The 22,197-nt window shown below is 45.7% G+C and overlaps 1 protein-coding gene across 3 annotated transcripts in view; it reads right to left on the bottom strand.

Moving 5' to 3' along the window:
• The window catches only part of POLA2 (DNA polymerase alpha 2, accessory subunit), a 36,224-nt gene extending 26,504 nt beyond the window's left edge, over positions 1-9,720 (bottom strand). For 2 of the 3 annotated variants that reach the window (XM_032153401.2, XM_058438920.1), the window contains exons 1-4: positions 9,272-9,720; positions 4,631-4,755; positions 3,768-3,859; positions 2,632-2,689 (exon numbers count right to left, since the gene is read on the bottom strand). In XM_032153401.2, coding sequence (XP_032009292.1) covers positions 2,632-2,689; positions 3,768-3,859; positions 4,631-4,755; positions 9,272-9,350 — 354 coding nt within the window. In that variant the 5' untranslated portion in view covers positions 9,351-9,720. Of the gene's footprint in view, positions 1-525; positions 545-2,631; positions 2,690-3,767; positions 3,860-4,630; positions 4,756-9,271 lie in introns of those variants that run through there. The other variant, XM_058438921.1, reaches the window with a different exon arrangement.
• Positions 9,721-22,197: the final 12,477 nt, after the last annotated feature.

Raw genomic sequence — 22,197 nt, 5'->3', positions numbered from 1 at the left:
CAGACAAATTAGATAAAATTTTCAATCTGTGAAGCTGTCAACCAGATAAAACCGTGGTGGTCCCATTGGTACTGCAATTGAGAGAGCCAACCACGTTCCCTTATTCAGAGGTCTTTCAACAACTATTAACGTGCCAGGGTGCTGGGAAAAGAGCAGCAAGTAAAAACAAAGTCTCTATTCTCAAGGAGCTTCCATCTAATGGAGGGAAGGCCGACTAAAACAAAAAAGTATATAACATGTTTGGTGGTAATAAAGCAAGAGAATAATAAGGAGAAAAATAAAGCAAGAAAATAAAACAGAGGAAGGGCTTTGTTCTTTTAGGCAGGCTTGTTCCCTCTGACAAGGAGACAGGAAATGAACCTATATTTGGCATGGCAGAAGCAGAGAGCGAAGGGGAGCAGGGAAAGAGGACAGAAGGAGGAGGGGGCCAGCTCCTACAGAACCTCACACATGCTGGTTCAAACTTTGCGTATTAGGAGGAAAGATGAAAAGCCAGTGGGAGAGATGTGAGCAAGAAAACCTGACCTTTCGCTGGAAAGGAGCACTCTGGCTGCTGGGTGGAGAGTTGGTTAGAGGTGGACACGGCAGAAAGAAGCCAAGGGACTAGTTAGGAGGCTGTCCCAATCATTCAGGAGACAATGATGCCGTGGACCTGGTGGTGACAGTGGAAATGGTGAGAGGTGGCCAGACCCTGGAGAGGGATGACAGGACTGGTAGCTAAGTTGGATGTGGGGTGTGAGAGAAAAAGGATTTAAGGAGGTCTCCAAGGTTCTTGGCCTGAGCCAATGGAAGAACGGTGGTGTCCTTCACTGGGATATGGACTCAGAAAACCACTTAAGGGGGAAAATCAAATGAGTTATAGTCTCTCCAATCTTAAGAAACTCTAACAAACACCTAATTATTTTAATATTATATGCACCTGGTTTTGTGTTTGCAACTTCATGGGGCACATTTTTGGCCCTCTTGCTCTCCACAGGCATATCTAAACTATTTACCTTCTTTCTTCTTGAGAGAGGGTTTCACTTTGTTACCCAGGCTGTAGAGCAGTGGCATGATCTCTGGTCACTGATCCTCCTACCTTGGTCTCCCAGAGTGCTGGGATTACAGGCATGAGCCACTGCACCCAGCCCTTACCTTCTTTCTTATGATGTAATTTATTTTGAATAATTAAGTCTCCCTCCATGTTTATGAATTTCTACAAATTTATTTAGTTAGTATAAAGAATAATTACTGGGCTGGGCATGGTGGCTCGCACCTGTAATCCCAGCACTTTGGAGGCCAAGGCAGGTGGATCAGCTGAGGTGAGGAGTTCAAGACCAGCCTGGCTGACATGGTGAAATCCAGTCTCTACTAAAAATACAAAAATTAGCTGGCCGTAGTGGCGCACACCTGTAATCCCAGCTACTCGGGAGGCTGAGGCAGGAGAATTGCTTGAACCCAGGAGGCGGAGGTTGCAGTGAGCCGAGATCGTGCCATTGCACTCCAGCCTGGGCGACAAGAGGAAAACTCCATCTCAAAAAAAAATAAGAATAATAATAATTACTATTACTGAATACATTGCGTAGGGCAATGTAAATTACATCTTTCTTATGATGTAATTTACTTTGAATAATTAAGGCTCACTCCATGTTTATGAATTCTACAAACTTATTTAGTTAGTATAAAGAATAGTTACTATTACTGAATACATTGCATAGGGCCTGATCCTTTACCTATTTATTTCCTCTTCAAGCCCTCCAGGATGGGGGATATTGTGCACTGGCTGTCAGCTTCTTGAGGGCAGAGCCCATCCATGTCTGTTTCATTCACCATTGTTTAGCCAGTGTCTCGTGCAGTACATAGTTGTTGTTTTTTTTTTTTTTTTTTTTGAGACGGAGTCTCGCTCTGTCGCCCAGGCTGGAGTGCAGTAGCGCGATCTCGGCTCACTGCAAGCTCTGCCTCCTGGGTTCCCGCCATTCTCCTGCCTCAGCCTCTCGAGTAGCTAGGACTACAGGCGCCCGCCACCATGCCCGGCTGATTTTTTTTTTTTTTTTTTGTATTTATGGTAGAGACAGGGTTTCACCATGTTAACCAGGATGGTCTCGATCTCCTGACCTGTGATCTGCCTGCCTCAGCCTCCCAAAGTGCTGGGATTACAAGTGTGAGCCACCGCACCCGGCCACATAGTTGTTGCTGGATAACTGAATGAATGAATCCTGATATTATGGATAAGGAAACTGGCTCAAAGAGATAAAACAACTCACTCCAGGTCACCTAGGTCTTCTGACTCAGACTTTGAAGGCAATGCTTTTCCACTACCCTACTTGATCTTTCACACTGGGATCCAACACAGAACTGAATTATTCAATTATAGTATAAAACTATGCAACTATTCAAAAAGGGCAATTATGGAGAAATTATATGTATAGAAATGTTTTATGTTGTGCTGAGAAAAGCAGGATAACTGTATGTTTATAAGGACTGCCATTATGTAAAACATTTAGACATATCAGAAAGGAAGACGTGTAAGTGGAAATATAGTAGGAAATGCCTAAGAGTGGTTGATTTTTTTCCCTTAGATCTTCAAATGTTGTGATAACCTATTTTAAAATGTTACTTGTAAAATGCAATGTCCAAACACTGTTCACTTACCTTTGAGGGTGTGGTGTAAGAGTTCAAGAGGATTTCCTCTTCTTCTTCCACTTCAAGTCTAAGAACACTGGTTAAGAAAAACAATAATGGCCGGGCACGGTAGCTCATGCCTGTAATCCCAGCACTTTGGGAGGCCAAGATGGGCGGATCACCAGGTCAGGGGACAGAGACCATCCTGGCTAACATGGTGAAACCCCGTCTCTACTAAAAAAAAATACAAAAAATTAGCCGGGCGTGGTGCGAGCGCCTGTAGTCCCAGCTACTTGGGAGGCTGAGGCAGGAGAATGGCATGAACCCAGGAGACGGAGCTTGCAGTGAGCCGAGATCGCACCACTGCACTCCAACATGGGCGACAGAGCGAGACTCCATCTCAAATATATATATATATAAAATAAACTTTCATATAAGCCAAGGGCTGATTGCTAGAAGAAATCTCAATATTAGGTAATTTTTACAATTATTATTATTATTGAGATGGGGTTTCCTCTGTCATCCAGGCTGGAGTGCAGTGGCCTGATCTCAGCTTACTGCAACTTCCGCCTCCCAGGTTCAAGAGATTTTCCCACCTCAGCCTACCAACTAGCTGGATCTACAGGCGCACATCACCATGCCCAGCTTATTATTATTATTTTTAATTTGTACTTTGGCCAGGTGCGGTGACTCACGCCTGTAATCCCAGGACTTTGGGAGGCCTAGGCAGGTGGATCACCTGAGGTAAGGAGTTCAAGACCAGCTGGCCAACATGGTGAAACCCTGTCTCTACCAAAAAAATACAAAATTTTCCAGGTGTGGTGGTACGCACCTGTAATCCCAGCTACTCAGGAGGCTGAGGCAGGAGAATCACTTGAGATTGGGAGGCAGAGGTTGCAGTGAACCAAGATTGCACCATTGCACTTCAGCCTGGGAAAAAAGAGTGAAACTCCAACTAAAAAAAAAAAAAATTTGTACTTTTGGTAGAGACGGGGTTTCACCATGTTGCCCAGGTTGGTCACAAATTCCTAGGCTTGGGAATTACAGGCCTGAGCCACCGTCCCCAGCCTTGTTATTATTTGTTTTTAAATTACACATGCAACTACAGATAAATTATAAAATACAACATGTAGCTTGGTGCAAAGACCTTCAGCAGAAAAGGATACAGCTCTTGAATGGAAACAATGTCTCTAGCTCCCGCATGGCCACTGTCCTTGCAGGCACTGTGCCTGGCTTTCGATAATCTTTTGCTCAGAAACTGAAAAAGAAAAGACAGTGAATACAGTACTTCATAGTCAAGTAATAGCAGAGGTGTTTTCCAAAGCCTTGAGATAATAAAAGGTATTCAAAATATAATCAAAGATCTAACATTCCTCAAAGAATTAAGATACATACAGACTAAAAACAAAGACATCCCATGACTGTCTATAACACATAACAATCCTAATAACACCAATTATTTGGTGAAGATTTATCACCTGCTGGGCATAGTTTTAAGTGCTTTATGTCCATTCTCATTTTTTTTTTTTTTTGAGACGGAGTCTTGCTCTGTCCCAGGCTGGAGTGCAGTGGCGTGATCTCAGCTCACTGCAACCTCCACCTCCTCATTTCAAGCGATTCTCCTTCCTCAGCCTTCCGAGTAGCTGGGATTACAGGTGCCCACCACCATGCCCAACTAATTTTTGTATTTTTAGTAGAGACAGGGTTTCACTATGTTGGCCAGGCTGGTCTTGAACTCCTGACCTTGTGATCTGCCTGCCTCGGCCTCCCAAAGTCCTGGGATTACAGGCGTGAGCCACGGTGCCCAGCCCCATTTAATTCTTATAACAATCATAAAAAATACAGATTTTTAGACCCAATGACAGAAGAGGAAACTGAGGCTCAGGGACATAATTTGTCTGAGCTCACACTGGGACTGGAATCCAGGCCTGACTCGAAAGCCCACACTCCTCTCAACATATCACAATGCCTCCCCTGTAGAGCAAAAATGGAGAATCACATTATTAGTTTGCTTTCATTTTGTTCTTACCTCATGCTCAAAAGAGTTCAGGGTCTCTGAGGTAAGGCCAACTTTATGTGTGCTGGTGCAGAAGGCTATAAGCTCGCCTACCATTCCCTCCTCATTCTGTCCATACTGAACACAAAGCTCTACCACTGTAGAAAGGAAAATTGGATGAGTAAAAACTTAGTTCATTTCTCAAAGCTTTCACCTAGAAAAGCAAAAATAATCCTGGTTTACTCCATCAATGTTTATTCAGAATCTATTAGTGCCAGGCACTGTTTTGGGCAATGAGAAAACAGAAGCATCCTTGTCCTCACAAAGCTCACTACTGGGGAGAGACAGAAGGGGATAAGGGCAGAATCAGGGGGAACAATTAAAGAATCATGGAAAAGCCCAGGTGAGAGATGATGGTGGCTTGGATCAAGGTGGTGGCAGTGGAGATGGCAAGAAGTGGTTGGACTCTGGATAGGACTTTACATACTGGAAGTGAAGCCAGTGGGATCTGCTAACTGAATGTAAGGTATGAGGGAAAGAAAGAAGTCAAGGATGTTGCTGATATTTTTAGGCTGTGCAACAGGAAGAGTGGCATCCCTATTAACTGAGATGGGGAAAACAGCTGGAGGAACCACTTTGAGGACAGAGAGGAGATACCAGGAGCTTAGTTTTAGACATGCAGAGTTTGAGGTGCCATTTAGACATCCAACTGGAGACAGTAGGCTGAACAAACCAGCCTGTAGTTCTGGCAAGGGGTGTGGGCAGAGGTATAAATTTGGGAACCATCAGTAAATACATGGGATATAAAGCTATGAAACCCCAGGTGAGATCACCAAGGGAGTGAGTGTATCTAGAAGGGAGAAAGGATCCCAGGCTTGAGTCTTGGGGCGCCTTAGGGCCTCTGAGGATGAATCCGCAAAGCCTGAGAAGCGGTGACACAAGCAAAGCTGAAGAAAAATTAGGAGTAAGCTGGCTCACGCCTGTAATCCAGCACTTTGTGAGGCGGAGGTGGGCAGACTATTTGAGCCCAGGAGTTCGAGACCAGCTTGGGCAACAGGGTTAAACCGTTTCTATAAAAAATACAAAAATTAGGTGGGCTTGGTGGCATGTGCCTGTAGTTCCAGCTACTCGGGGGCTGAGGTGGAAGGATTGCTTGAGCCAAGGAGGAGGTTGAGGCTGCAGTGAGCTGTGATTTGCCCATTATACTCCAGCCTGGGCAACACAGCAAGACCCTGTCTCAGAAAAAAAAAAGAAAAATTAGTAGTGTCTAAGAAGCTAAAAGAAAAATGTGTTTAAAAAAAGAAAAAATGACAAACAGTGTCAAGTGCCCGTGTTAATTCCAGATGAGGACTGAAAATTCATCACTGGTTTTAGCAAGGTGAAGGTCACTGGTGACCTTGAGTAGAGCAGCTTCAGTGAAGTGGTGGCAACAAAAGAACTTACTGAAATGGATTTAAGGAGGAAATATTTAAAGATGGCAAGGCCCCCCCCCTTTTTTTTTTTTTTGGAGACAGAGTTGCACTGTTGCCAGGCTGGAATGCAGTGGCACGATCTCGGCTCATTGCAATCTCCACCTCCCCGATTCAAGAGATTCTCCTGTCTCAGTCTCCCAAGCAGCTGGGACTACAGGCGTGCGCCACCACACCCAGCTAATTTTTGTATTTTTAGTAGAGATGGGGTTTCACCATGTCGGCCAGGATGGTCTCCATCTCTTGACCTTGTGATCCGCCCTCCTCGGCCTCCCAAAGTGCTGGGATTACAGGCGTGAGCCACCGCGCCCAGCCGACCCTTTTGAGGTCTGCTGTAACTGGGAAGGAGAGAACTGGAGTGGGAAGTAGGGTCAACAGAGTATTTTAAAGGCAAGATTGGAAGCACATTTCTATACTAGTAGGAAAAAAATCTTGTGGCAAGGAAAATAGAAAATATGTAAGACAGGAGAATTACCAGTTATGTCCTTAATTGCCTCAGAAGGAATGGGGTTTAGGACTCAAGTGGAGGGCTTGGATTTTGCTAGGAATATGGAGATCTTATTCATTATAATAGGAAAGAAGGCGGCCGGGCGCGGTGGCTCACGCTTGTAATCCTAGCACTTTGGGAGGCCAAGGCGGGCGGATCACGAGGTCAGGAGATCGAGACCATGGTGAAACCCCGTCTCTACTAAAAATACAAAAAAATTAGCCAGGCGTGGTGGCGGGCGCCTGTAGTCCCAGCTACTTGGAGAGGCTGAGGCAGGAGAATGGCGTGAACCCGGGAGGCAGAGCTTGCAGTGAGCCGAGATCGCGCCACTGCACTCCAGCCTGGGCGACAGAGCGAGACTCTGTCTCAAAAAAAAAAAAAAAAAAAAAAAATAGGAAAGAAGGCTAGGTATATGCCACAGATATGGGTCAGTGAGACGTAATGGTGGTAGCTGATCGAAGTTTTCTAATGCTTCTATTTTTTTCAGCAAAAAATAGAAGTTTGTCAGCTGAGTGAGGGTGGGACAGAAGGATGTTACAGGAGGAGAAGGTGGAAAACAGTCTTCTGGAAGACTCAGAGTGAAGAGACCAGGGGCCCGGCGCAGTGTAATCTCAGCACTTTGGGAGGCCAGGGTGGGCGGATCACCTGAGGTCAGGAGTTGAAGACCAGCCTGGCCAACATGGTGAAACCCTGTCTCTACTAAAAATACAAAAAGTAGACTGGGTGTGGTGGCTCACACCTATAATCCCAGCACTTTGGGAGGCTGAGGTGGGAGGATCACTGGAGGTCAGGAGTTCGAGACCAGCCTGCCCAACATGGCGAAACCCCGTCTCTACTAAAAATACAAAAAATTAGCCGGACGTGGTGGCAGGAGCCTGTAATCCCAGCTACTCGGGAGGCTGAGGCAGGAGAATCACTTGAACCCAGGAGGCGGAGGTTGCGGTGAGCCAAGATTGCATTGCACTCTAGCCTGGGCAACAAGAGAGAAACTCCATCTCAAAAAAAAAAAAACAGGGAAATACTGTTGACTGTCAGGAAACATTAAGGTGCCACTGAAGTTACTGGTGATCCAAAGTCCACAATTCCAAAGCCATTGCCATGAGATGAAAGCAACTGGCATCTTGGCCTGAAGCCTTTACAAATCTGGTTCACATAACTAATTTCTCTCATGCTGATTTCATGCTTACTACATACATTTCTATGATCAGGTTTTCCATTTAAGTCTTTTTTTTTTTTTTTTTTTTTTTTTGAGACGGAGTCTCGCTTCTGTTGCCCAGGCTAGAGTGCAATGGTGTGATCTCGGCTCACCACAACCTCCGCCTCTCAGGTTCAAGCAATTCTCCCGCCTCAGCCTCCTGAGTAGCTGGGATTACAGGCATGCACCACCACGCCCGACTAATTTTGTATTTTTAGTAGAGACAGGGTTTCTCCATGTTGGTCAGGCTGGTCTCAAACTCTTGACCTCAGGTTATCCACCTGCCTTGGCCTCCCAAAATGCTGGGATTACAGGCGTGAGCCACCACGCCCGGCTAGTCTTCTTTTAAAAAGAGAAGGACCGAGCACACTGGCTTATGCCTGTAATCCCAGCACTTTGGGAGGCCAAGGTGGGTGGATCACTTGAGGTCAGAAGTTCGAGAGCAGTCTGGCCAACGTGGTGAAACCCCTTCTCTACTAAAAGTACAAAAAAAATTAGTCGGGCCTGGTGGCGGGCGCCTGTAATCCCAGCTACCCGGGAGGCTGAGGCAGAAGAATCGCTTGAACCTGAGAGGTGGAGGCTGCAGTGAGCAGAGATCACACCACTGCACTCCAGCCTGGGTGATAAAGCAAGACTCTGTCAAAAAAAAAAAAAAAAAAAAAAGAGAAAGAGAGAGAAGGCACTGGGCATGAATACTTGAAGTACTCTGGTTTCTGAAAGGAATTTCTCACCATAAATTAACATGTTTCGTTATCTTTTTATATATAAGAAGTTCAAAGTGTTGAGTGGTTAAGGCAGATGCACCTTCATACCGATTCTAGAACTTCCACATCTCCCAGGCTTTGCTTCAAATGACTCCTTACACTGCTCTACAACACGATGGACCCGTATGATGTAGCACGGGACTCCAAGGCAGGACACCTGGCTTCACAGACAGCTCAGGCAATTAGCTTTCCTAGTCTGTTTCTCCATCTGTAAACAGAGGGAGCCAAAAAGCTCCCTAAATCTCCTTCCACAGCTCAAATTCAATTTTAGGAACCCACCTCAAGAGATTCATATTTGCACAGACCACCAACAGCTCTGATAAAAGAACTTATAGATCAGCAGAGGTTTAAGGTGTAGGCTGGAAAGGGAGGAGCCAAGAATAAAAAGCTACATTTCAAAACCCCCACATCTCTTGCTTTGTTACCGGGGCTTCAACAATTTCCCAAACTCAGGTGCCACCAGTGCCTAGTCTCGATCTAGCATATCCCAATTCCGCCTTTCGGGAACTTCGAGTTGGTTTAAAATCGTGCTGCATATTCCTGTTTTTGATTTGACATCCAAGCGGTACCCGGTGGGCATTTCAAAGTCCTCACATCCTAAATCTCAAAACTCAGTTTGACTCTTCATCTCACAGACACCGAGAACTTCGCTCCAGGGGAAGAGGAAATTGGAAGCGCTCCCCTTTCGGTTCTAGGCGCCGAGGAACTCGGGCGAGAGCGTGGAGCACGGCTGCAGGGCAGGAGGGGTACGGGACTCACATTTCTCAATTAGAGCCTCCTCGCAGTCTAGGCCGAAGATCTGCAGCTCCTCCGCCAGCTGCTGGGCTGATGCGGACATGGTCGCCCAAGCCAGGGGTCGGGGAGCCGGCCCACCCAGCTCCGACCTGCGCCCAAGAAACCCACGGGCGTGGCGAGCGATGAGCTCCTCGCCCTCTTATCCTTCCACCCTCCGCGAACCGTGACAGGAGGTGACTGGCCCAAGCAGGACCTCCGACCGTCAGAAGGCCCCGGCCGTCGGTCACAGAGAAATACTTTTTTTAAAAAAATGAAGGGGTGGCCCCCAAACGCCCTGAATGGAGGGAGCAGAAGTCTCGAGAGGACGCTCTCGTGGAGAGAACGTCCTGCTTTCTAAAAGCTACCGCTGAGCTTCTCAGTGAGGGTGGCAGAACAGAGTGGCCGGGAAAACCCGCCAAATGGTTTGTTCAGTGCACGCATGCGCGAAACCTGGAGCCGCCTCCCGCCCCCACCCCCACCCCCATCCTTCCCCTTGCTTTGCCCGGCTCATTCCGGGACCCGACGCGCGCACGCGCGGCCCAGAGCGCGTGCGCATCAGTGGGCGTGTGGGCGTCTCTACGCACGCGCCTGGCGGCCCGCTAGTCAGCAGCTGCGCAGTTCTCTCTCACGGGTCGAGAAAGCCGGTTGTGACCCGGAAAGCCCGGGAGTTGCCTACACGGAAACTGAGTTTGTGTGCGGATACCTGTTTTCTGGGCATCGGCTGCTCGGTGAAGCTCAGTGGCGCATGTTTGTCACCGTTTTGCCCTGTTCCATGGTGCGCAGGCGCTGTCGTTCGCGTGCCTTCGACTGTCTAAAATTTACTGTACCCCCTTCTCCATTCCCCTTGTCATCTCTGCCTGTCGTGCCCTTGGTTCATCCTAAAAGAATGGCTTCAGTAGGGAATCTGGTTGCCATGGTTGTTATCGTGATTATCACTGTGGTGCCAGCCACAGTGATGGGTATGTTTTCTGAATCTGGGGCATTTGGGGAGGGATATGAGGTGGGAAGGTGACAGATAATTTAGTTTTGGACACGTTAAGTTTGAGTGCCTCTGGGATTTCCAGGTAGAGATTCCCAGTGGGTGACTGGAGGCTGGGGAGTGAAGGTAGGTCACTCAAGGATAGAGTTTAGGGGTAAGATGAGAAGAGGGTTCTCCCCTTGAAATACATCCTAATTCTTTGAGCCAAAAATCTCACCCATAGGCCTCATACAATGCTGGTGGGATGGTAGAGCGTTTCTAGAAAACAATTTAGCAATATGTATCAAGAGCCTTAAAAATGACCATCCCAGGCCAGGTGTGGTTGCTCACGCCTGTAATCCCAGCATTTGGGAGGCCGAGGCCGGCGAATCACTTTGTAGCAGGACGAGCCGCAGACAAAACTCCTGAGACACCGAGTTAAAGAAGGAAGGGGTTTATTCGGCCGGGGGCATCAGCAAGACTCCTGTCTCACGAGCTGAGCTCCCCGAATGAGCAATTCATGTCCCTTTTAAGGGCTCGCAACTCTAAGGGGGTGTGCGTGAGAGGGTCGTGATCAATTGAGCAAGCAGGGGGTACGTGACTGGGGGCTGCATGCACCAGTAATTAGATCAGAACAAAACAGGACAGGGATTTTCACAGTGCTTTTCTATACAATGTCTGTAATCTATAGATAACATAACCGATTAGGTCAGGGGTCCATCTTTACCAAGCCTAGGGTGTGGCGCCGGGCTGTCTGCTTGTAGATTTCATTTCTGCCTTTTAGTTTTACTTTATCTTTCTTTGGAGGCAGAAATTGGGCGTAATACAGTATGAGGGGTGGTTTCCGCCCTTAACTTGAGCCCAGGAGTTAAAGATCGGCCTGGGCAACATGGCGAAACCCCTTCTCTACAAAAAATTAGCCAGAGGTGGTGGCGGGTTCTTGTGATCTCAGCCACTCCGGGGGCTGAGGCTGGAGGAGCGCTTGAGTTCGGGAGGTCGAGGCTGAAGTGAGTCGTGATCACCTCACTGCACTCCAGCCTGGGCGACAGAGCAAGATCGTGTCTCAAAAAGCAAACAAAGGCCGGGTGCGGTGGCTCATGCCTGTAATCCCAGCGCTTTGGGAGGCCGAGGCGGGAGGATCACGAAGTCAGGAGATCGAGACCATCCTGGCTAACACGGTGAAACCCCGTCTCTACTAAAAAAAAAAAAAAAGAAAGAAATTAGCCCGGCGTAGTGGCGGGCGCCTGTAGTCCCAGCTACTCGGGAGGCTGAGGCAGGAGAACGGCGTGAACCCGGGAGGCAGAGGTTGCAGTGAGCCGAGATCGTGCCACTGCACTACAGCCTGGGCGGCAGAGCGAGACTCCGCCTAAAAAAAAAAAAAAAAGCAAACAAAAACCGAAGTACCTGTGACCTCTAGTCAGCCAATGGCTGCTTGGCTGTATTTTGAATTTAGGCCTAGTTAGCCACTCCACATCCATCATGAACCTCTTTTAGGGTTCACACCCTTAAGCCTCAAATATTTAGTATCTGGCTCTTTACGGAAAATGTTTGCAGTTTCCCACCATCAGCAATAACCAATGGATATCAAATGTGTTACATACATATTTTTCCCAACCTGTCTTTTAACTTTGTGGGTTTTTTTTTTTTTCTACCACACAACACCGTGCAATTCTTTTCCTGTATGGGTTTTAGGTTTCCTGCTTTGTTTAATAAGGTCTTCTCGACCTAAGCTTATGCAAATATTCTTCCAATTTTTGTTTTATTAATTTTACTTACGTTTTGCCTTTAGTTTGCTAATCCACCTAGAACTAATCTTATCTGTGATGTGAGGAAGGATTTAGCTTTGTTTTATTCCTGACAAACAGCCAGCATGTCGGCAGTTATACTTAGTAAATAAAACATTCTTCTCCAACTGACTTGAATTGTGATCTTTCATGTATCCGTCCCCATAAACACTTGAAACTGTTTCTGGATTTTCTATTTTATTCCACTGATTTATTTGTTGTCTTTTCTGTGTCAATATAATATTTTGATTGCAGGAGTAAATCAGGTGGGTTTTAGATCTGTGACAGCCAAGTCCTAAAACAATAGTAGCTGAGACAAAACAGAAGTTTATTTCTCTTGTCAGATAAAATAATTTCAGAGATAGGTAGCCCAGGGCTAAAATGGTGGCTTCACGTTCATCAGGCCTCCATCTTTCCGCTCCACTGTCCTCGAATTAATCTCCATCCTTAAGGTCACCTCATAGTCCAAGATGGCTTCTGGAATTCCAGCCATCAGATTCACATTTCATTCCAGGTAGCAGAAAGTAGGAAGAAGAATGGGCAAATAAAATTTTAAAAACATAAACAAGAAAAGAGAGTGAAAAGAGAAATGAAAAGGAAAAAAAGAAACAAAAAAAATGACTTTTGCAAACCGTTGTCTATCCATTTTTGAAGAGGAGTCTTTCTAGAAGTCCTTCCCAACCACTTTTGCTTGTACTTCAGCCACATAGCCATATCTTTAAAGGAGGCTGAGAAAGCCTCCTTATAGGTTTATAAGTTATATTGTAATATTATTGAGGAAGCCCATTGCTACCCCATCAATATACAAATTTTGTTACTAAGAAAGGAGTTAATACTAGGTAAGCACTTAGTAGAGTTTGCCCCAAGTAGCTTTATAGTAACTTCCCAAAACTGTTGAAGCGTTTTACTATTTTTTTTTTGAGACAGGATCTTGGTTTGTTGCCCAGGCTGGAATGCAGTGGTGTGATCAAGCTCCCTGCAGCCTCAATCTCCTGGCTTCAAGCCATCCCCCTACCTCAGTCTCCTAAGTAGCGGGGACTACAGGCACGCACCACCACACCTGGCTGTTTGTTTTTGTTTTTGTTTTTGAGTCAATGTCTCACTCTGTTGCCCAGGCTGGAGTGCAGTGGAGCGATCTCGGCTCACTGCAACCTCCGCCTCACAGATTCAAGCAAGCGATTCTCATGCCTCAGCCTCCCCAGCAGCTGGGACTGCAAGCGCCCACCACCACACCCAGCTAATTTTGTATTTTTAGTAGGGATGGGGTTTCACCATGTTGGCCAGGCTGGTCTCAAGCTCCTGACCTCAGGTGATCCACGAGTCTCGGCCTCCAAAAATGCTGGGATTACACCACCACGCCCAGCCACACCTGGCTAATATTTTTGTTTTTTAATAGAGACGAGGTCTTGCTATGTTGCCCAGGCTTGTCTGGAACTCCTGGGCTCAAGCAATCCTCTTGCCTTGGCCTCCCAAAGTGCTGGGATTACAGGTGTGAGTCACTGTGCCTGGCCTAGTTTTTAGGAAACCATTTTAAACTTTTAAAGTCATTTTATACAGTATATCCTATCCCCCTCCATTCTGATAGGAAGGACTTAAATATTTTTATATATTTAGGAGAAACGAATACTTTAAGCATTCCAAACAGGATCCTGGTATATCTCTTCATTTTTTAAGGCTTTTTGTCTTTGTCTGTCAATCCAGTTTTATAGTTTTTCCCATATAGACCCTGTTTTTGCTCAATTTATTGATACAATATCTTCTGTTGCTTTTATGAATGTAATGTTTCTCCCATATTGTTTTCTATTTTGTCACTGGCAGTTCAAAGGAAAGTTACTGGCTTTTGGATTGGACTTTTTTTTTTTTTTTTTTTAAGACAAGATCTCACTCTGTTGACCAGGCTGGAGTGCAGTGGCATGATTACAGGTCACTGCAACCTCAACCTCCTGGGCTCAAGCCTTCCACCTCCTGGGCTCAAGCCTTCCACCTCAGCCTCCCAGGTAGCTGGAACTACAGGTGTACGCCACTATGCCCAGCTAATTTTTGAATTTTTTGTAGATTCGAGGTTTCACCATGTTGCCCAGACTGATCTGGAACTGCTAGCCGCAAACAATCCACCTGCCTCAGCCTCCCAAAGTGCTGAGATTACAGGTGTGAGCCACGACTCCCAGCCTTGGACATAATTCTTTCAACCAGTCACTTTGACCAAATTCTCTTAATAATATTAATGTTTTAGGAGAGTCTCAGATTTCCTAGATTATAATAACATTTTCTAACAAAAATACATTTTTCCCTTCTTCTCAAATATTGATACTGATCATTTTATTTTCCTGTCTTGGTGCATTGAACCAAACCTTGGAATCATTGTTGAATCACAGTAGGCATCCTTGCCTTCTTCCTGTTTCTGATGGTACTGGCTTCAGCATGGCCTCCTGTGGTGTGATGGGTGTTTGGGTTGCGTTAAAAATGCATAATCTGTACTTTGGGAGGCTGAGGCGGGTGGATCATGAGGTCAGCAGTTTAAGACCAGCCTGGCCAACATGGTGAAACCTCGTCTCTACTAAAAATACAAAAAATTAGCCGGGCGTGGTGGCAGGTGCCTGTAATCCCAGCTACTTGAGAGGCTGAGGCAGGAGAATCGCTTGAACCTGGGAGGTGGAGGTTGCAGTGAGCCGAGATTGCCCATTGCACTCTGGCCTGGGCAACACAGCAAGACTCTGTCTCAAAAAAAAAAAAAAAAAGAAAGAAAGAAAAGGAAAGGAAAGAAAGAAAATATGTTACTTTAATCATAATAAACACTTACTGTCTTTTAAAAGATAATGTATTAAAAAGTTTTGTGCATCAAAGATTACTATCAAGAAAGTGAGAAGACAATCCACAGAATGGGAGGAAATATTTGCAAATCATATATTTGAGAAGTGTCTAGTATCCAGAACATATAAAGAATTCTTACAACTCAACAATAAAAGACAGGTGATTCACGGTCTTTTATTGTCAACAATAAAAGAGAGGCGATTCGCTGGAGGTCACAAAGCTGGTAAATAACAGAAAGTAACTGTGGACCAGTTCCTTTATATTGCATCTGGGTGGGTTTACAGAAACTGTTGTGGGGAACACTCAGGCAAAAATGGAGTGAAATTTACAACCAGCTCCTGTAGCTGGTTTCCTGGACTCTGATTGCAAATGGGGACCTCATGGATCTCACATTAGTGTGAAATGATAGAAGAGGTTAATGGCAGGGTCTAATTGTACGCTGTTGTTGGCACACACAGGGTGGATGGTCACATGTATTGTAGCCCACCTGGAATGAGCACAGAGTGGAAATCAGATGGAACATGATTTTAACTCTGATAATTTATATGTTTGGAAACTGCAAAAGGATAAAGGGTGGCTTTGAGAGAATTGAGTCAGATAGCAGAAGTATGTATAGTATGTGACATATATAAGATTTTATATAATATATAACATATATAAATAATAATATATATTATGCTTATAGTTACACACACACACACACCAAGGATGCCAAAGAGGAGGTTTAGGTTTTGTTTTGTTTTGTTTCAGGCAGGGTCTTGTTCTGTTGCCCAAGCTGGAGTGCAGTGGCTTGATCATGACTCACTGCAGCTTCGACCTCCCTGGGCTTACGTGATCCTCCCACCATAGCCTCCCGAGTAGCTGGGACTTCAGGTACACACCACCATGACCCGGTTAATTTTTGGTTTTGGTTTGTTTGTTTTGTAGAGATGGGGTTTTACAGTGTTTCGTTGTTGTTGTTGTCATTGTTGTTGTAGAGACGGGGTTTCACCATGTTGCCCAGGCTGGTCTTGAGCTCCTGGGCTCAAGGGATCCACCTGCCTCAGCCCCTCAAAGTGCTGGGATTACAGGCGTGAGCCACCATGCCCAGCCTATTTTATACTTTTATTTCATTTATTTTACACTTTTATTTATGTGGTTTGTTTTTTGTTTGTTTGTTTGTGACAGAGTTTCGCTCTTGTTGCCCAGGCTGGAGTACAGTGGCGCGATCTTGGCTCACTGCAACCTCCGCCTCTGAGGTTCAAGCAATTTTCCTGCCTCAGCCTCCCAAGTAGCTGGGATTACAGGCATGCACCACCACGCCTGGCTAATTTTGTATTTTTAGTAGAAACGGGGTTTCACCATGTTGGCCAGGCTGGTTTCGAACCCCTGATCTCAGGTGATTCGCCCACCTCAGCCTCCTAAAGTGTTGGGATTACAGGGGTGAGCCACCGCGCCTAGTCATCTGTGTTTTAATTGTGGTAAAAACACATAACATGTATGATCTTAACCGTTTGTAAGTGTACAGTTCAGTAGTGTGAGTACATGTTTTGTTTATTTTTGGTGCTCTCCAGAAGCCGGGAATTTGGGGATTTTGGGAGGCACTGCCCTACACTGTAGGTATATTGCCACCAGGTGGCGGCAGTGTAGCATGGTCCTCAGGGTCTGGTCTGAGTTTCTCCAGTATTGTCTTTTACAATATTTATTTATTTCATGTGTATAAATTTATAGGGTGCGAGTGTAATTTTGTTACATGCATAGATTGTGTAGTGGTGAAGTCAGGACTTTTAGGGTATCCGTCACCTAAATAACACACATTATATCCATTCAGTAATCTCTGATCGTCCACCCCCATTCCACACTCTACGTCCATGTGTACATACTACTTAGCTCTCTCTTAGAATTGAGAATGTGCAGTATTTGTCTTTCTGTGTCTGACTTCTTTTACTTAATGTCCTCCAGTTCCATCCATGTATGTCCTCCAGTTCCATCCATGTAGCTGCAAAAGACATGATTTCATTCTTTTTTATGACCCAATAGTATTCCATGGTGTATATGTACCACATTTTCTTTATCCAATCATCTGTTGATGGACACTTAGGTTGATTCCTTATTTTTGCTCTTGTGAATAGTGCTGTGGTAAATGTACCAGTGCAGGTACCTTTTTGATGTAATGATTGCTTTGGGTAGACACTCAATAGTGAGATTGCTGAAGCACATGTTAGTTTTATTTTTAGTTCTTTGAGAAATCCTTGTATTGTCTTTCATAGAAGTTGTACTAATTTACAATCCCCCAATAGTGTATAAGAGTTCCCTTTTTGGCCGGGCACAGTGGCTCACACCTGTAATCCCTGCACTTTGGGAATCTGAGGCAGGTGGATCACTTGAGGTCAGGAGTTAGAGACCAGCCTGGCCAACATGGTGAAACCCCATCTCTACTAAAAATACAAAAATTAGCCAGCATGGTGGCACGTGCCTGTAATCCCAGCTACTCAGGAGGCTGAGGCAGGAGAATCACTTGAACCCAGGAGGCAGAGATTGCAGTGAGCCGAGGTTGTGCCACTGCACTCCAGCCTGGGCAACAGAGCGAGACTCTGTCGCAAAAAAAAAAAAAAAGAGTTTCCTTTTCTCCACATCCTTGCCAACATCAATATTGTTGTTATTCAAATTTTCTTCCTCCCAAAGTCCCCCCATGCTGTTATCTGAAACTGAGGCTTTCTGCATAGTGGGAGGCAAGATTTAAAAAAACAAAGCTTGGGCCAGGCCCGGTGGCTCACGCCTGTAATCCCAGCACTTTGGGAGGCTGAGGCGGGCAGATCGCCTGAGGTCAGGAGTTCAAGACCAGCCTGGCCAACATGGCGAAACCCCATCTCTACTAAAAATACAAAAATTATCTGGGCATGGTGGCGGGTGCCTGTAATCACAGCTACTCAGGAGGCTAAGGCAGGAGAATCGCTTGAACCCAAGAGGTGGAGGTTGCAGTGAGCCGAGATTGCACCACTGCACACCAGCCTGGGTGACAGTGCAAGATTCTGTCTGAAAAAAAAACCCAAAACTCTGAACCTTGAACCTATTAGCAACTGTTTACTGAGTTACTACTATGTTTGAGGCACTGAGTTAGACCCATGGTGAAGGTGGCGGGAGCTCAGAGGGAATAACAACAGCAGCTGGGATGGGCACCTTGTTGGCCACCTCCCCCAAGTTATCTTTACCCCTTAGGCAGCCCTGTGTGCCATGACTGTTGCCCCCTTTACCTCCCATAGTTCTCCCTATTGAGGACTCTGTCATCTGCTTAAAATTCAAATCTGATCATGTCAGCATTCCCCGTCCGTTTAGGACCCTGTCAGTGAGTTCCTCTTACTTTTAGGACGAAGATTAAGCCTCTCAATCTGACCCAAAAGGCCTGTCTTTTTCTTGTTCTTTTTTTTTTTTTTCCGAGACGGAGTCTCTCTCCGTTGTCCAGCCTGGAGTGCAGTAATGCGATCTCGGCTCACTGCAAGCTTCACCTCTTGAGCTCAAGCAATTCTCCTGCCTCAGCCTCCCTAGTAGCTGGGACTATAGGTGTCCACCACCACACCTGGCTAATTTTTGTATTTTTATCAGAGATGGGGTTTCACCACATTGGCCAGGCTGGTCTTGAACTGCTGACCTCAAGTGATCTGTCCGCCTCAGCCTCCCAAAGTGCTGGGGTTACAGGTGTGAACCACTGCACCTGGCCATTGAAGAGATGTTTTTAATTTTGATGAAATCCAGTTTATCATTTTTTTCTTTTATGGTTTATGCTTTTTGTTTCCTAAGAAATTTTGAGTAGCCCAAGATCACAAAGATTTTTTCCTTTTTTCTTCTAGGCTGAGGAGGGTGGATTATTTGAGGCCAGGAGTTCAAGCAGAACATGAACCAAGTGTGGGACTCTTCTGAACTCGGGGCTCTATGCAGTTGCACAGGTTGCATGTCCATGAAGCCAGCTGTGTTCACAGTTGCTCCCAGCTAATGCCAGAGGGTTCCTTTGCTTGAAGCCAGCAGCAGGTTGGGACCACTCTGGTGAGCTGCCCTTCTTTGGACTTGGGTGTCTCAGCTGCTCCATTTCTGCTCAGTGGGGCTGTATTATAATCCTCACCATAGCCTTCTGAGACCTGCTGATGGCTGTGAGAAGGGAGGACTATGCTAGGAACAGCCCTGGCTGGGGAGCCAGGAGAGCTGGCTGGGTTTCCTCTCCTGAGTGAGCTGGGTGTGGGCTAGGATTATATGACAACTGACCTTGGCTTGCCCTTGAGTGAGTGCTTGCTAAGAGAGAAGTAGTCCTGGGAACCCAAGAAGGGTGGCCCTGAGGAGATAACAATGGACGCATTATTTAAACTTTTTTCCTTCTTTTGCAATTCTGCATAGTCATCCTCTCTTGCACAGAACTTCCATCTAGAATGGTAGGAAATCACCCATAACAGTCATATTCATCATGCATTACCTTATGTGTTAAAAGCATTTAGGACTTATTACGAGAGGGGCTCCTCTTGCAAATGAGGGAGTCTTTGTGCCAGTGCCTCAGTGGGACGCCAACGCTGGAGCAGAAGCAGTGAGAGGAGGGCGATGGTAGAAACGTTCTAGATCTGCACCGCTGGATTCAGCAGCTGCCAGCCTCACATGGCTACTGAGCACTTGGAATGGGGCTGGAGAAGCTGAGGAATTGCACTGTAAATTTCATGTGCTTTTAACTAATTTTAAAAATTTCTATAGCTACGTGTGGCAGTGACAACCTGGTTAGACAGTAGAGACTAAATCTAGAGCCTAGAACCAAGTGATCTGCCTGCCTCAGCCTCCCAAAGTGCTAGAAGTATAGGCATGAGCCACCACAACTGGCCCTGCTAAATCTTTTTTTTTTTTTTTTTTTTTTGAGACGGAGTTTCACTCTTGTTGCGCAGGCTGGAGTGCAATGGCACGATCTCGGCTCACCGCAACCTCCGCCTCCCAGGTTCAAGCGATTCTCCTGCCTCAGCCTCCCTAGTAGCTGGGATTATAGGCATGTGCCACCACGCCTGGCTAATTTTGTATTTTTAATGCAGACGGTGTTTCTCCATGTTGGTCAGGCTGGTCTCAAACTCCAGACCTCAGGTGATCCGCCGCCTCGGCCTCCCAAAGTGCTGGGATTACAGGCATGAGCCACTGCGCCCGGCCCCCTGCTAAATCTTTTTAAGCCTACTGTTGACACCTGTTGCTCAGAAAAAAAAGATTCCTTTCAAACATTACTGCTCATTGACAATGCACCTGGTCACCGGAGACATCTGATGGAGATTTGCACAGAGATGAGTGCTGTTTTCACTGCCTGCGAACACAACATCCATTCTGCAGCCCGTGGGTGAAGGAATAATTTCAACTTTTAACTCTTATTATTTAAGAAATACATTTTGTGGCCACACGCGGTGGCTCACGCCTGTAATCTAAACTTTAGGAGGCCAAGGCAGGTGGATCACTTGAGGTCAGGAGGTCGAGGCCATCCTGGCCAACATGGTGAAACCCTGTCTCTATTAAAAATGCAAAAATTATCTGGATGTGGTGGTGGGCGCCTGTAATTCCACCTACTTAGGAGGCTGAGGCAGGAGACTTGCCTGAACCTGGGAGGCGGAGGTTGCAGTGAGCCGAGATCGTGCCACTGCACTCCAGCCTCAGTGACAGAGCAAGACTCCATCTCAAAAAAAAAGACATTTTGTAAGGCTGTATCTGCCGTGGAAAATGATTCCTCTGATGGATCTGGGCAAAGTAAACTGAAAATCTTCTGGAAAGGATTCACCATTGTAGGTGGCATTAAGAACATTTCAAAATATCAACATTAACAGGAGTTTGGAGGAAGTTGATTCCAACTCTCATGGATGACTTTGAGGGGTTTAAGACCAGTGGAGGATGGAACTGCAGATGTGGTGGAAATAGCAAGAACTAGAATAAGAAGTGGAGTCTGAAGATGGGACTGAATTGCTGCAATCTCATGAAAAAACTTGAACAGTTGTTTCTTATGGATGAGCAAAGAAAGTGGCTTCTTGAGATGGAATCTACTCCTAGTGAAGATGCTGAGAACACTGTTGAAATAACAAGGGATTTGGAATATTACATAAACTTAGTTGATAAAGCAGTGGTAAGGTTTGAGAGGATTGACTCCGATTTTGAAATAAGTTCTTCTGTGGATAAAATACAATCAAACAGCATTGCATGCTACAGAGAAATTTTTCGTGAAAGAGTCAATTTATGTGGCAAACTTCATTGTTTTAATTGTATTTATTATGATGATAGCAGGCTATTTCCATTTTATCTGTGAAGATGATAAATTGGCCAGGTGGCATGGCTTACACCTGTGATCCCAGCACTTTGGCAGGCTGAGGCGAGAGGATCGCTTGAGCCTAGGAGTTCGAGGTTACAGTGAATGAGCTGATTGCACTACTGCACTCGTCTGAGTGACAGAGTGAGATCTTGTCTCAAAAAAAGAGAAAAAAGAAAAGAAATGATCACACAGCTATCCCAACCTTTAGCAACCACCACTCTAATCAGTCAGCAGCCCTTAACCCTGAGACAAGACCCTCTACCAGCAAAATGAGTATGACTTGCTAAAAGCTCAGATGAGCTTGTTAGCATTTTTTAGCAATCAAGCACTTTAAAATTAAGACATGTACCTTGGCTTTTTAGATATAATGCTATTGCACACTTAATAGACTATAGTGTACACATAACTTTTCTTTTTTTTTTCTGGAGTACAGTGGTGCGGTCACAGCTCACTGTAGCCTTGACCTCCCAGACTCCAGCAATCCTCCCACCTCAGCCTCCTGAGTAGCTGGGACTACAGGCATCCGTCACCATGCCTGGCTAATTTTTGTATTTGTTTGTTTGTTTTTGAGACAGGGTATCACTCTGTCACCCAGGCTAGAGTGCATTAGCACAATCTTGGTTCACTGCAACTTCTGCCTCCCAGGCTCAAGAAATCCTCAGCCTCCTGAGTATCTGGGACCACAGATACACATCACCATGCCTGGTTATTATTATTAATTTTTTTTGTATTTTTGATAGGGACGAGCTTTCACCATGTTGCCCAGGCTGGCCTTGAACTCCTGGGCTCAAGTGATCTGCCCGCCTTAGCCTCCCAAAGTGCTGGGGTTATGGGTGCGACCCACTGCAACCAGCCTAGTGTACATATAACTTTTGTATGCACTGGGAAATCAAAAAAATTTTTGTGACCCACTTTATTGTGATGGTCTAGAATGGAACCTGCAATATCTTGGAGGTATGCCTATATTTGCTTATATGACCTGATGCCTTTGTCAAACTTAACGAAATCAACAGTTTTCTTAATGTTTACTTAAAACTCATCCCACACATTCAGATGTCTCTGATTGACCGATAAA

The sequence above is a fragment of the Hylobates moloch genome, unplaced genomic scaffold (genome assembly GCF_009828535.3).
Source record: "Hylobates moloch isolate HMO894 unplaced genomic scaffold, HMol_V3 SCAFFOLD_5, whole genome shotgun sequence".
Classification (NCBI taxonomy): Eukaryota; Metazoa; Chordata; class Mammalia; order Primates; family Hylobatidae; genus Hylobates; species Hylobates moloch.
Note: the sequence above shows the minus strand (reverse complement) of the source record. Positions and strands in the feature narration are given on the sequence as shown.